This window comes from Natrix helvetica, assembly GCF_964273705.1.
Source record: "Natrix helvetica genome assembly, chromosome: Z".
NCBI classification, from domain to species: domain Eukaryota; kingdom Metazoa; phylum Chordata; class Lepidosauria; order Squamata; family Natricidae; genus Natrix; species Natrix helvetica.
In genome coordinates, this window is record NC_138554.1 from 136,637,560 (window position 1) to 136,652,655 (window position 15,096).

The 15,096-nt window shown below is 40.1% G+C and overlaps 1 protein-coding gene across 4 annotated transcripts in view; it reads left to right on the plus strand.

Moving 5' to 3' along the window:
- The window catches only part of CRHR2 (corticotropin releasing hormone receptor 2), a 142,864-nt gene that overhangs the window by 77,996 nt on the left and 49,772 nt on the right, over nucleotides 1-15,096 (plus strand). For all 4 annotated transcript variants that reach the window (XM_081970227.1, XM_081970228.1, XM_081970229.1 and 1 more), the window contains one exon: nucleotides 5,396-5,502. In XM_081970227.1, coding sequence (XP_081826353.1) covers nucleotides 5,396-5,502 — 107 coding nt within the window. The remainder of the gene's footprint in view (nucleotides 1-5,395; nucleotides 5,503-15,096) is intronic.

Below are 15,096 nucleotides of genomic sequence, written 5' to 3' on the forward strand. Positions count from 1 at the left end.
TTTATCAGCACAAATACAACACAAATATAAAAGGGCAACATTAAAAATAAAAATATGGTTTTCTGCCTGGATGGTCTTCTGTAATGAGCGGAAGGACAGAAAGGGGGAGTAGTGAGCTCCCTCCCATATTTGGGCATACCAGGGTTAGTAACATACATACATACATACATACATACATACATACATACATACATACATATTTGTTTTCGTAGATTTTCACAGATGTAGGTGTGCTGGTTTTGTTGTATTCGGGTCTTTTCCCGTGTAAGATTAAGTGTCATCAACGTATCTAAGCCAGAGTTTGGGTTTTTGTTCAGATTTGTCTAAAGCGTTGGTTTCAAAATATTCCATGTATAAGTTTGCAATGACAGGTGAGAGGAGTGATCCCATGGGTGCTCCTATCTGTTTGTATCGTTGTCCATTATGGATGAAGTATGTGTTGGTTAGGCAGTGGTTGGTCAGGTCCAGGATGTGTTTAGGGGGATTTGTATTTAGGTGAAATAGAAGCAAACAACCAACTTCCCTTTCTGGATGTCCTAATCTACAAAAAACCCAATGGCTCCCTAGGACACACCATCTACCGGAAAAAAACACACACCAACCACTACTTAAATGCACAATCCCATCACCACCCTGCACAGATCAACTCTGTAGCCAAGACCCTCATTTCCAGAACCAAACGCCTAGCCGACAAAGACCACCTGAAAACTGAATTACACAAACTCACAAATGTATTAATCTCCAATGGATTCCAAAGAAAAACAATCACCAACCTAATCCAAAAGGAGACTGCCCCCAAAAAACAAGACACAGAACAGGACAATGGCATCGCCCTCCTCCCTTACATTAAAGGCACCACAGATAAAATCAGCAAAATTCTCCACAAGCACAATATCAAGACAGCCTTCACCACTGACCAAAAAATAGCCAACATCTTAAGAAACCCCAAAGACAAAATCCAGCTAGAAAACCAAGGAGTCTACGAAATACCATGCAAAATCTGCCCGGCAACATATATAGGACAAACAAACAGGAGAATAAATGCACGCATCACAGAACACAAGAACGCAGTAAGAAAAAAAGAAAAAACTTCCTCCCTTTTCCAGCACCTTAAAGCTACAGGACATGAAATCAATTTTGAAGCAGCCAGGTTAATCTCCAAAACAGAACACCTCACCAAGAGAATAATTATGGAAGCCATCGAAATAGAGAAACACCCCCACAACATGAATAAACATGATGATACCTCCTGCCTACCAAACATCTGGAAACCAGCCCTAGTCAACAAATGAACACCACCCACCACCCAGGCCGTTACAATACAAAACAACAATGCACACACAGCCAGCACCAATCAGCACCAATCTACCAATCATGATACAACCACACAACCAATCATTCCACTTACTGAGACAAAGCCAGCACCCCATCCCCTCCCACCAAGATTTACAGAAAGACGGCAGCTCCGTTCACATTTTAAGCATAGCCGACAGCAGCCTGAAGATGGCAAGTGAGATCTTGCCGAAACTTTGCCAAGACTACAAATTTGAAATTTGGCACATATGTTCCTCTTGGTTTCTAGGTGTTCACTAAGAAATGATTTTTCAAAATAACCATCATTCTTATACAGTAATTAACATGCTCTGATTCTAAGGACTTAGACATTCTACTCCCCCTTCCCACCTGAAAAGAACTCTGTTCCAACTGCCAGTTGTTTCACGTTCTGTTACTTCAGTTCAAACTGGCAGATGTTCCGCTCCTTCACTCAGGAGCAGCCTGGGGCTCCTTACAGTAATAAATGTTGATACCTCACCAACATGTCTATGCCTTCCATCTATGGAACTGCTTCCAGCCTCAAGGCGGCGGGTGCAATATTCTCTTAGGTGTTTCAATCACCGACCACCACTGAGCCAACGGATTGAACCAGAGTGAACCAGATTTCCCCTGCATTGCCCAATCACATAGTTTCATCGCGAAGCATGGGTATCCAGCTAGTTATGAATATGGGTGACTTGTCAGCCCCCCATCTATAATGGCTCCCAACTCCATTGGGTCATTTTTTACATTCCAGAAGGAAAACTAGGAATGCCCAGAAGAAAAACTTTGGAATTGTCAAGAAGGAGAAAGGCTGAATAGCAGCCAACAGGAATCTTCCTTGTTGGAGAGTCCTGCTTTCTCCCCATCGCTTCCAGACAGATCATCAGAATGTTACTCAGGATCAGGGCAAACTGAGTTAAAATCCATGAAGAATGTTTGCAGGAACTGGGTATCTCTAGTTTAATGAAAAGAAGGACTAGATGTGACATGATAGCAGTCTTCCAATATCTCAGGGGCTGCCACAAAGAAGAAAGAGTCAAGCTATTCTCCAAGGCACTGCTTATTCTACTTGAAGGCAGAACAAGAAATTAATCAAGGAGAAAAGAAGAGAAACAACCTAGAACTAAAAAGAACTTTCCTGACAGAACAGTTAATCAGTGGAACGACTTGCCTCCAGAAGTTGTGAATGCTCCATCAATGGAGCGTTTTAAAGAAGAGATGGACAGAAATGGTATAGGGTTTCCTGCTTCAGCAGAGGGTTGAACTAGAAGACCTCCAAAGTCCCATACAACTCTGTCATTCTGTTCTGTTCCTTTGTTTCATGGTATGTGTGTAAGACATACCACGGCTTGGGAAACTGGGCAAAGAGACACAGCCAAGGGAATGGCCAGATATGTCAGAGTTTGTTGCAGCAATCACATCCAGAAAGCACACACAGGTAACTAATTCAGCAGGATTCATTAACTTCTCTTTATAATATGACACATGAAGTAATTATACAATACCAAAAGATGTTTCTTCCAACGTGTTAGAGAGTACAAGCAAATACAGGCAGTGGAGAGAACAGTTTAAGTTTCAGTTCAAAGCAGCAGACCAGTTTAGAGCTCAGCAGACTCAGAGCTTTAGTACAGAATAGTTGAGCTAAGCCACGCCCAGGCTCCTTGCTGTCTCGTTGTTGCTCACACGGCAAATACTGTTTCAGCTTCCAAACAGCCCCCAATGGCTTACCTAGTTGCTATGCTTATTCATTGGCTGACCTTCCAGGTCATGAACTCTTATGCACTAACAAGGGAGGAGAAAGCATAATCCAAGTGGGAGGGATAAAAGGCTTGCAAGACACCCTCCCTAATTTCTTCGGAGGGAGATAGTGAGGAGGGAGAGAATTATACTTTCAGTCTTGCAGGATTAAAGTCAGCTCTACAAGATAGACCCAGACAGATGAACTAGTTCTACTTTATTGTAAAACAACATTATCAGAATCTTGCAAGTCTGGAAGTACAATTCCATCATCCCCCTTTAGCCTCTCTGAGTTTTTTCCTGAGCCTCATCCCTACCCATTGCGCAGTTGTGGATTATGCTGTCTTTTATCACACTGTTCCTCTGGGGGTGTTTCTATTTCCAAAATCTTTCTCGCCTGTCGTTGCATCTTGATCTGCAGTTCTGTGTCGACTTGTTCCATAAATATTACATTACCGTCTCTGTGGATAGCTGCTGTTATCTTATTTTATCTTACACTTATTTTAATGTTACATAGATATCTGCGTTATCCCAAGATAGAATCTTGCTGAGTGGGCTGCATTTGCACTCCTAAATGATTCATAGCCTCGAAAGCTTCAGAAGCAGTTCAGGGGACTGAGAAGTAACAGGCACTCAGAGGAAGTAGGAATATTACGAAGTTCCAGTTAATGCTGGCTGGGGAATTCTGGGAGTTGAAATCCAAATATCTTAGCGCTTTCAAGTTTGGGGGAAAAAAACATTCAATCAGAATAGAGCTGGAAGGAACCTTCAAGGTCTTCTAGTCCAACCTCTGCCCAAACAGGAAACCCTATACAATTTGACAGTCCAGTCTCTTCTTAAAAACCTCCTGCATCCACAACTTCTGAAGGCAAGCTCTTCCACCACTGGTTAATTGTCCACTGACTGGATGGTTAGGCAGGCAGGCAGATGAAAAATGTATGGATGAGAGAAATAGATGAGAGAAGGGACGAATGGATGAGAGAGGGGGGGGCAGGCAGATGAAAAATGTATGGATGAGAGAAATAGATGAGAGAAGGGGGATGAATGGATGAGAGAGAGAGAGAGGCAGGCAGGCAGGCAGGCAGATGAAACATGTATGGATGAGAGAAATAGATGAGAGAAGGGGGATGAATGGATGAGAGAGAGAGAGAGGCAGGCAGGCAGGCAGGCAGATGAAACATGTATGGATGAGAGAAATAGATGAGAGAAGGGGGATGAATGGATGAGAGAGAGAGAGAGGCAGGCAGGCAGGCAGGCAGGCAGGCAGATGAAAAATATGGATGAGAGAAATAGATGAGAGAAGGGACGAATGGATGAGAGAGAGGGGGCAGGCAGATGAAAAATGTATGCATGAGAGAAATAGATAAGAGAAGGGGGATGAATGGATGAGAGAGAGAAAGAGGCAGGCAGGCAGGCGGGCAGGCAGATGAAAAATATGGATGAGAGAAATAGATGAGAGAAGGGACGAATGGATGAGAGAGAGGGGGCAGGCAGATGAAAAATGTATGCATGAGAGAAATAGATGAGAGAAGGAGGACGAATGGATGAATAGAGATAGGTAGATAGGAGGTAGACGGACAGTTGAACAACAGTTGTCCAATCTCTTCTTTAAAAATCTCCAAAACACTGGTTTGAGTACCCACAACTTCTGGAGACAATTAAAAAAAAGACTTTTTTTCCAAACCAGTGTCATAACAGGGATCCTAATGGACCAGATTCCTCCTCAAATACACTATATTGCCAAAAGTATTCGCTCACAACTGAGTCTGATTATGTGGATGGGTGAACGAATACTTTTGGCAATATAGTGTATCTGGAGGTTATGTCCCACTTGAGTGTATCTGGCCCTGATCAGCTCTGGCTTCCTTTGGTAAGTTACCCCTGAGTAGCCTTGCCATTATCACTTGCCTCTTAGCCGAGCTGAGCATTCCTGTGTCATTTCACCTTATGGCTTCCATCATTCAAGAAATGACACACTCAATGGTTAAGGAAGGTTCTGATCTAGGTCAGGATTCTCTTATTCCTTGTTGGATCCTGGCTATAGATACAGAAGCCTGATGTGACTGTTGGTGATACATCTCCTGGTCTTCTTCTTCTACATGTGAAGGAGCTTCTTGAGATCAAGCAGGATCCAGGTCTTAGTCTCCAGGTTCTTCTTGATCCAACCTGCCAATGGTCTCCATCCCTCCACCTCACACATGTAGGCCAACCTCCTCATGAGCTTCACACTTCTTCTTGGCTCCTAGTTCTGCCCATCTCATGTCCCCAGTAAGAATAATTGCCGTTGACCAACTTTTCATTTTAAGGGAGGTCTCATCTTTCCCTTTCTTTCCTGCCCCAGACCAAGCCTGCTCTTCATTACAAAGTGGCCATGATTATCAACTACCTGGGGCACTGCATCTCTATTGGAGCTCTCATCGTGGCCTTCTTATTGTTCCTCTGCTTGCGGTGAGTAATCTCTTTTTCATCCAGCTTTGTTAAGGACGACTGAGCAGGAATCATTGGAGGTGATGGAAAACAGCCAAATGAAATGAGGGTTGCAGATAGCAGAGGAAGAATGTTCCTCTCCCCAGAGATAGAGATAGATGGGTAGAAAGATATATGGACAAGGATGGATGGATAGAGGGATGAAAGCGTGGATGGGTGGGCAGAAGGATGGACAGACAAGGATGGATGGATAGAGGGATGGATGGATGGATGGATGGATGGATAGATGGGTGGGCAGAAGGATGGACAGACACGGATGGATGGATAGAGGGATTGGATAGATGGATATACAGGAGTGAAGGAATGAATAGAGAGATGAATGGATGGATGGATGGATGGATGGATGGGCAGGCAGAAGGATGGACAGACAAGGATGGAGGGGTGGATAGAGGGATTGGATAAATGGACAGACAGTAATGAAGGAATGGATAGATAGATGATAGATAGATAGATAGATAGATAGATAGATAGATAGATAGATAGATAGATAGATGATAGATAGATAGATAGATAGATGATAGATAGATGATAGATAGATAGATAGATAGATACATAGATACATAGATACATAGATACATAGATAGATAGATGATAGATAGATGATAGGTAGATAGATGATAGATAGATAGATAGATAGATAGATGATAGATAGATAGATAGATGATAGATAGATAGATAGATAGATAGATAGATAGATAGATAGATAGATAGATAGATAGATAGATAGATAGATAGATGGATGGAGGGATGGATGGACAAACGGGAATGGAGGGATGGATGAATTAGTAGAAGGATGGGATGAATAGAGGTTAGGAGGGAGGGATGAATGGGCAGACAGAGAGAGGGTACCTGGGTCCTGAAAGGCATTAAGGGATTGGATTCTCCTGCAAACAGTTGGGTAGAGAGGTTGGGTTAGTCCTGTTGGTGGTTTTTGGTATACGTGGATTGAAAATGAATTTTAATTAAAAATGTTTTAGACCCAAAACATACATTGCATTATTTTGTAAATTGTATTTTTATTTTCATGCACCCTTCAGAATCACTGCTTTATGAGATCAGTGGTTTTATCGATTGTTTAAATGAATACATCAAACAAATAAACAATTATCCTCAGGTTAATAACTTGATTGGCTTCCATGCCCAAGGCAGAACTAGAACTCGCTGACTCCTAGTGATTGGCCCAAAGTCATTCAGCTGGCTTTCATGCCTAAAATGGAACTAGAACTCACATTCTTACAGTTTTTGCCTGGTGCCTTAATCTTCCTTCCTTCCTTCCTTCCTTTCCTCCCTCCCTCCATCCCGCCTTCCTTCCTTCCCTTTCTTCCTCTCTCTTCCTCTCTCTTCCTTCCTTTCCTCCATCTCTCCCTCCCTTCATTTCCTCCCTTCATTTCCTCCCTCCCTCCTTTCCTCCCTCCTTCCCTTCCTTTCCTCCTTCCCTCCCTCCCTCCCTTCCCTCCTTTCCTCCCTCCCTCCCTTCCTTTCCTCCCTCCCTCCCTTCTCTTCTTTCCTCCCTTCCTTTCCTCCCTCCCTCCCTCCCTCCCTCCCTTCCCTTCCTTTCCTCCCTCCCTTCCCTGGAAGGAACACCCTGTGCCAAAATTCAGAGAAAAATCTTATTTTAGACACCGGGAGAATGAAACTTGATCATCCAATATCTTCCAAAGAAAGCATTAGTTAAGGTAGCAATGACAGAAGCAGCCATCCGTTACCTGTCCTCTTGTGGAAAACCACAAAAATGGAACAACAACCTTGCAGGGTAACCCACCATAGCTTTGGCTCCATTCCCATTCTCAGGGAGAGGAAGTTTTTGACATCTGGGCATTTCTCACTTTCTATTTTGATTGTTCGGATATTTTTAAAGATTTGCAGCCACTGCAAATGGTGATGTATGATTTTCTTTTTCCTGTTTTTGTGGGTGAAACTGATTTGAAGTACTGTTTTTTTTTTCCCACCTTTGGCCACCGAAGAACCAGATGGTGAAATTGGAGCAAGTCAGTTAAACATATTCCTGCCCTTAAAGTCACATTTTTTTCCCTGTGAGTGAGCAGTTCAACCATGCAACCAAGCACTTTCATGTAGCCAAGACAGAAAACAGAATTACAATAATAACCTGAGCCTGTTTGGAGAGGTTTATTTTAGAAAAGGGGGAAAAAATGAAACAAGAATTTGGGCCCTACTTGCTATTTTTGCTACTGAGTTTGCCTGGAAATCGCTTTAGAGTGACCCAAATCACATATGGGATATTGTTGACCATAGCCATGTTGACCATAGTTAAACAATTGTCAGCCCTGAGTGAATAAAAGCAAAATTAGTTAATGGTCATTTCCGTAATTAAGGTTAATGTTGAATCAGAAATGTGCTGGGCTGTTTAATGTGACCAGGAGCAGAATCCAATAATAACATTAGCAACTTCTCTAAAGCAAAAAAAAATCCAGGGAATTTTAGTGGCTAAAATGTATTTGAAGAGCAGAGAAAAATATTTCTCAGGCAAGATCTCTCAGGTGTGAGAGAGAGAGATATCCTACATATCTAAAGCAGAACTAATAAAAAAAAACCAAAAGTTAAATCTTGGGAAGAAACGTGGGATTATTTTCTGCTTTTATTAATGATTTTTAAATATATTTTGTCCCTTTTTTATTGCTTTAATACAATAGCTCAAAACAGTGCTAAAAATTATGAACAAATATAATACTCGTTTCTTCTCCTAGTTTCACAACAACCCTGCAAGATAGGCTGGACTGGTCCAATGAGAGAGATAGAAAAAGAGAGAATGACTGATTCAGCCGGCTTTCATCCTAAAGCAGGACTAGATCTCACCATCTCCTGGTGATTGGCCCAAGGTCACCCAGCTGGTTTTCATGTCTAAAGAAGGATTAGAACTCACATCTCCTGGTGACTGGTCCAAAATCATCGATAGCTTTCATGCCTAAGGCAGAGCTAGAACTCACCATCTCCTGGTATTGGTCAAAAGTCACCCAGCCACCTTTCATAGTTAGGACAGGACTAGAACTCCCAGTCTCCTGGTTTCTAGCCTGGTGCCTTCCACCAGCAGACCAAACAATTCCTGTTTATAAAAGAGCATGCACTTTAATCCTACCTTCTCTACCTTTTTAGTGGGGGGGGGGAGAACTAGAATGCCTTTTTAAAAATGCATCATTCATTTTCCAGCTTGGCAGTTTCATTTTTCCACTCTTTAAAAAGAAAAAAAAAATAGGTGTGCATTTCCAAAATCAAAACCTGATCATTTTCTTTTATGCCCTGTGTTATTCTGGAGTTAATATGATTGTATCAGTCATGAGCTTCATAGCTGTAAGCTTAAAAGCAGATGCTTCACAGTTGTGAGATCAATGAATATTTATCAGGTGGGGCATAATAACTAAATAAGCATCAACACAGTCAAGGTTTCTTTCAGAGATGATTTGTATCAAGGATGCATAATTCTTCTCATCCAAGAGCAGAGTTGAGCCCTTGGGCTGTTAAGAAACTAAACATTTCTTGCAAACAAAGAAAGACAATAAGCCTTTATTTTAAATTCTGCATTTGGAAGAAGTGGTGCACTTTTTCTATTATTATTATTATTATTATTATTATTATTATTATTATTATTATTATTATTATTATTATTATTATTATTATTATTATTATTATTATTATTATTATTATTATTATTATTATTATACGATTGTATCACAGCGGCCAGTTGTTTCGCCAGATTTGGCATTGATTACTAGTCGGGCCCCACCCAGGGGCCTAGGACGTCGTAACGTATTTTCGTAATATACGTGCAGATCCAAGCAGTGCAGCTTTTTGCATTTGACTGATGGTGATTTTGTCAAGTTTTAACTGTTTTAAATGTAATTCCAGTGCTTTTGGAATAGCACCCAGTGTGCCGATTACCACTGGAATTACCACTGCTGGTTTGTGCCATAATTGTTGAATTTCAATTTTTAAGTCCTGGTATTTCGCGATTTTTTCATGTTCCTTTTCGTCGACCCTGCTATCACCTGGTATTGCGATGTCTATGATTGTAACCTTATTTTTCTCAACCAGTGTGATGTCTGGCGTGTTATGCGCCAGTATTTTGTCCGTTTATATACGAAAATCCAATAGGATCTTGACCATCTGATTTTTGGTGACTTTTTCAGGCCTATGTTCCCACCAGTTTGTTGTTGTTTTAATATTATAATTTTTGCACAAATTCCAGTGGATCATTTGTGCTACTGAATTGTGCCGCAATTTATAATCAGTCTGCGCGATTTTTTTACAGCAGCTGAGTATGTGGTCAACAGTTTCATCAACTTCTTTGCAGAGTCTGCATTTGGCATCATCAGAGGATTTTTCGATTTTGGCCTTAATGGCATTTGTTCGGATAGCTTGTTCTTGCGCAGCCAGGATTAGTGACTCTGTTTCTTTCTTTAATGTACCTGTTGTTAACCATAACCAAGTTTTTTCACTGTCCACTTTATCTTTTATTTTTTCCAGAAATTGACCATGCAATGCTTTGTTCTGCCAACTCTCCATTCTTGATTTTATCACATGCTTTCTGTATTCTTGTTTCGTCTGTTGGGCCTTCAGTAGATTTTTGTTATTTACTTCGATTAATAGATGTTCTTGACTTTCTTTTAGATAATCAGCCAGTGCATGTTTTTCTTCTTCAACTATTTGCTTCACTTATAATAATTCTCTGCCACCTGATTTTCGGGGCAGGTATAGTCTATCAGTGTCACCGCGTGGATGTAAACTGTAGTGCATTGTCATTAGTTTCCTGGTTTTTCGGTCCAACATGTCCAAATCAGCTTGTGTCCAGTTAACTATACCAGCTGTGTATCTTATAACTGGTATTGCCCAGGTATTTATGGCCTTGATTGTATTTCCACCATTTAATTTAGATTTCAAAAATTTTCCTAACTCTGTTGGTGTACTTTCTCCTGACAATAGTTTTTACTTCTCCATGTTTGATGTTATCCATCCGCAAAATGCCTAAGTATTTGTAGGCTTCATTTTCGTTGCATTTAATTAGTTGGCCATTGGGCATTTCAATTCCCTCACACGCATTGATTTTGCCCCTTTTTATGGATACAGTGGCGCATTTTTCCATACCAAACTGCATTGAAATATCGGTGCTGAATACTCGGACTGTGTTTGTCAGTGATTGGATTTCTATTTCTGACTTGCCATAGAGTTTCAAATAATCCATATATAATAAATGCGAAATTTTTTCTGTTTCTTTGGCTGTTTGGTAGCCTAATTTCATTTTTTTTAAGATTACTGATAGCGGCATCATCGTGATGATGAAGAGAAGAGGTGAAAGTGAATCACCCTGGAAAATTCCTCGCTTGATATTAACCATTCCGTAGTTCTCATTCCCTACTGCCAACTCAGTTCTCCATTGTTTCATCGCCTTTTCAGTGAAGGATGTAATATTTTTGCTAATGCCAGTTATTTCTAAGTATTATTATTATTATTATTATTATTATTATTATTATTATTATTATTATTATTATTATTATTATTATTATTATTAATATTATTATTATGTTAATCTTTGGTGAGATTCACAGCCCTTGGGACTGGTTGGTAGCTCAACAGCTCGAGTCCTAACCAAGGACCTAGGAATTGTTAAGGTTGTTGTTGTTGTTATATACCTTATTCATTAAACATGAAACTCAGCCAACTGAACATTAAAAAATGCATTACAAATACCAGTGTCTGGTGCTAATGGTTTATACAGGTTGCTATCAGCTTCCTAGGTATCAACCAAGTACTTTCTTAAAATATAATATGTTCATAGTAGCATAGTTTTTTGCAGCTCTGCTGGTGTTGTTGTTGTTGTTGTCATTTTGCTGTACCTTCTTCCTTACAGTATTGTGATCCAGTATTGTGCTGTTCTTATGCTATGGGTACATTTTAAATAAGTAAGGCAATATGAACAAAGGAAATTACAGAAACAACGTAGGAGGAAATTCAGCGGTCAAGAGGTAGAGCTATTAACCATAATTAAGAGGAACGCGAGAACAAATGATTCATGGTTCTTAATGAGATCTAGGCACTTAACAAAAGTCTTGAGGCTTATAAACAGGAAGAAGGTCAAAGTGTTTATATTTGAGGTCAGGAAAAAGTCAGTTTTAATTGAGCTTCATATCCATGGACTGAGGTCAATTTGCCATTGTTTGTAATAAAATAGTCCTCAATTTACAACCATTTATTTAGCAATCATACAATATTATAATAAAAAGAGAAAAGTAGCTTATAACCACAACATGCCCACAAACACATAATCAAAATTTGGATGATTGACAAACGGCATGTATTTAGAAAGGTTGCAACATGTTGGCGTTATATGATCGCCATTTGCTTGCTTCCCACAAACTAAGTCAGTGGAGGAACTACTTAATGACTGATTCACTTAACAACAGCAGTGGTTCACTTAACAACCGTAGCAGAAAAGATAAAATCAAGCGTGACCTACTAACAACCACCTAACTTAGCAACGGAAATTCTGCTTTCGATTATGGTCATAAGTTGAAAACTATCTGCATTTTGAGTGAGAAGACGTAAGTATGTATGTCTCACGAATTTTTATGAACAGTTGTAAATTAAAAAATACAGCTAGTCTTTGACTTATAACAGTTCATTTAGTGACCATTCAAAGTTACGACACTGAAAAAAGTGACATGACCGTTTTTCAAAAAGTGACATGACTATTTTTCAAAGAGTGACTTATGACCATTTTTCACACTTACGACTGTTGCAGCATCCCCCACAGGTCACATGTTCAAAATTTTAACACTGGGCAACTGACTCATAGTTATGACGGTTGCAGGGGTCATGTGACCCCCTTTTGCGACCTTCTGACAAAGCAAAGTCAATGGGGAATTCACTTAACAACCGTGTTACTACGGTAAGTTAACAACTGGAGGGATTCACTTAACATCTTTGGTAAGAAAGGTCGCATAGTGGGGCAGAGCTCACTTAACAAATGTCTCACTTAGCAACAGAAATGTTGGGCTCAATTGTGGTCGTAAGTCGAGGAGTGCCTGTATGTTTTAGGAAGGGTTTTGAAAAGGTATGGGCTTTTGTTTTTAATCCCTGACTGATACGGAGTGGGTGGAATGATGGATAAAATTGCATGAACATTAGAATTTCCCTTAGCTGCAAGTTCATTTTTGTTTCCACCCAATTTAACCACTCTGGCTCACATTTTTGGGAATACTCGCTATACTCTCCCCCTTTGGGGAGAGGGGGCAGTCTAGAAATCAAATAAATTGAAAATTGAAATTGAATTCTCCATCATAAGGCCTTTGTCTTCCAAAAATAGGAAATAGAGGGAAATAAACTAGTAATTATTAATAGACTGTTACAATCCCAAAATAACTAGAGCACCATTCAATCTCTATGGTCATTGAAAACTCAGATCAGTCAATTGCAAAAAGTAGCTTTATGTGCAGTCTACAACTTACAACCATTCGTTTCGTGATTGTTTCAAGATACAAGGCACTGGAAAAGGTGAGTTATGGCTGTTTTGCACACTTACGACCATTGCAGCATCCCCATGCTAACTTAACAGCCGCAGTGATTCACTTAACAACTTTGCTAAGAAAGGTTGCAAAATGGGACAAGGGACTCATTTAACAACTTGCTTAGAAACAGAAATTGTTCACTTAACCAAGCGGTCAGATTTTGATCACACGACCATAGGGATGTTGTGATGGTCGTAGGTGTGATAAATGGTCACAGGTTTTTTTCAGTGTCATCGTAACTTCAACTAGACGGTTGTAAGTTGAGAACTAACTGTATCATCACATCAGCTTTTTTTCCTTTAATATCATACATTGGTTGTGCACATATGTGTCAAATCTCAGAGTAACTTGGCACAGCTGGTTTTCAGCTATAAAGCGGCATGAAATGTAATGTTATCTTTTCCTTGTTATACTTATGATGCTGAGATTATAAGGAATTAGCTGGATACCCAGGCTTTGCGACAAACTATGTGATCGGGCTATGCAGGAAAAATTAAGTTCTCAATCCATTGACTCAGTGGTGGTCGGTGATTGAAACACAAAAGGGAAAATCTCTCCGGCCGCCTTGAATCTGGAAGCAGTTCCATAGGTGGAAGGCGTAGACATATGGGTGATGTACCAACGTTTAGTACTAAGGAGCCCCTGAGTGAAGGAGTGGAACATCTGCCAGTTTGAACTGAGGTAACGGAATGTGAGGCAACTGTCAGTTGGAACAGAGTTCTTTTCAGGTGGGGAGGGAGAGTAGTATGTCTAACTCCTTAGCATCAGAGTGTGTTAATTACTGTATAAGAAATACTAATGATCTGAGAAGAAGCCAAGAGAAACATACGTGCCATATTTCAAGTTTGTAGGCTTTATGGTTGTGGAGATTTTGTGATGAGTGAGTGCTATTTGCCTTTTATATAGATTGCATGTTTCTTTGGAGAAACTCAGGAAGATCTAAATTTCAGTTGATTTTTTTTTTCTCATTATAATCCCACTTTTAATAATAGCATAGACAACATCTGTTCTACATTACAAGAATAATTTCTTGTGGGATTGATTTCCAGTAGCCAAACTTCTGAAATTTATACAGGTGATCCTTGACTTACAACTACAGTTGTGACCAAAGATTCTGTTGCTAAGCAGGACAGTTGTTAAGTGAGTTTTGCCCCATTTTATGACCTTTCTTGCCACATTTCTAGCTTAGATTTTTCCTTCCAAAATTCCTCTTCAGTATTTATTTTATTTTTAAGTGAATCAAATTAGTAGCATGGTTGTTAAGTGAATCAAACTTCCCTATTGACTTTGCTGGTCAGAAGGTCGCAAAAAGTGAACACATATCTCAGGGACCCTGTAACCATGGGGAGAGTACAATAGTAAGTGTGAAAAACAGTTGTAAGTCATTTTTTTTCAGGGCTGTTGTAACTTCAGACAGCCATTAAGTGGACAATTGTAGGTCAAGGACTTCCTGTACCAGCCTTCCTCATACCTTGCTATGTTGGGACTTCAACTCCAAGAATACTTCAGCCAAGGTGATCCCCACTTCTAGGGAATTCGGGGGGTTGAATCTCAAAATTAAGAATTTGCCAGATTCTGTCAGTTTTCTAAAAGATGCCCTAATTAATTCATGTGTCTCGAGCCAAGTTTCAAAAGAAAACTAGTCACTTATTAAGAGCACAATTTGGCAAGACCTTATTGCAGTCAGTTCTGAGCCTCATTTGAATTATAGCTGAACTTTACCCCTCCCCCCCTTCCTTCCCTCCCCTCAGACTGTGTCATAAATCACATTCCCCAATGAGGTGCAACCCTCCCAAACCTGCTGCAGTAATCTGAGTTCTGGCTGTAACCGAAAGTATGCGTGGAATGCACTTCCCTCCCCCCCTTTCCTCACCATATGTGGAACATATGTGAAACTCAGTTACCTAATTCTTCACTGCCAAAAAAGAGAATGCATAAAATTTGCCCGAACTTAGGTACATTAATTAGCAAATGCTGGATGCTATTTTTATGTTTCACATCTCCCGTAGGGAAGAAAATAGGATTTTCTGAAAAATGT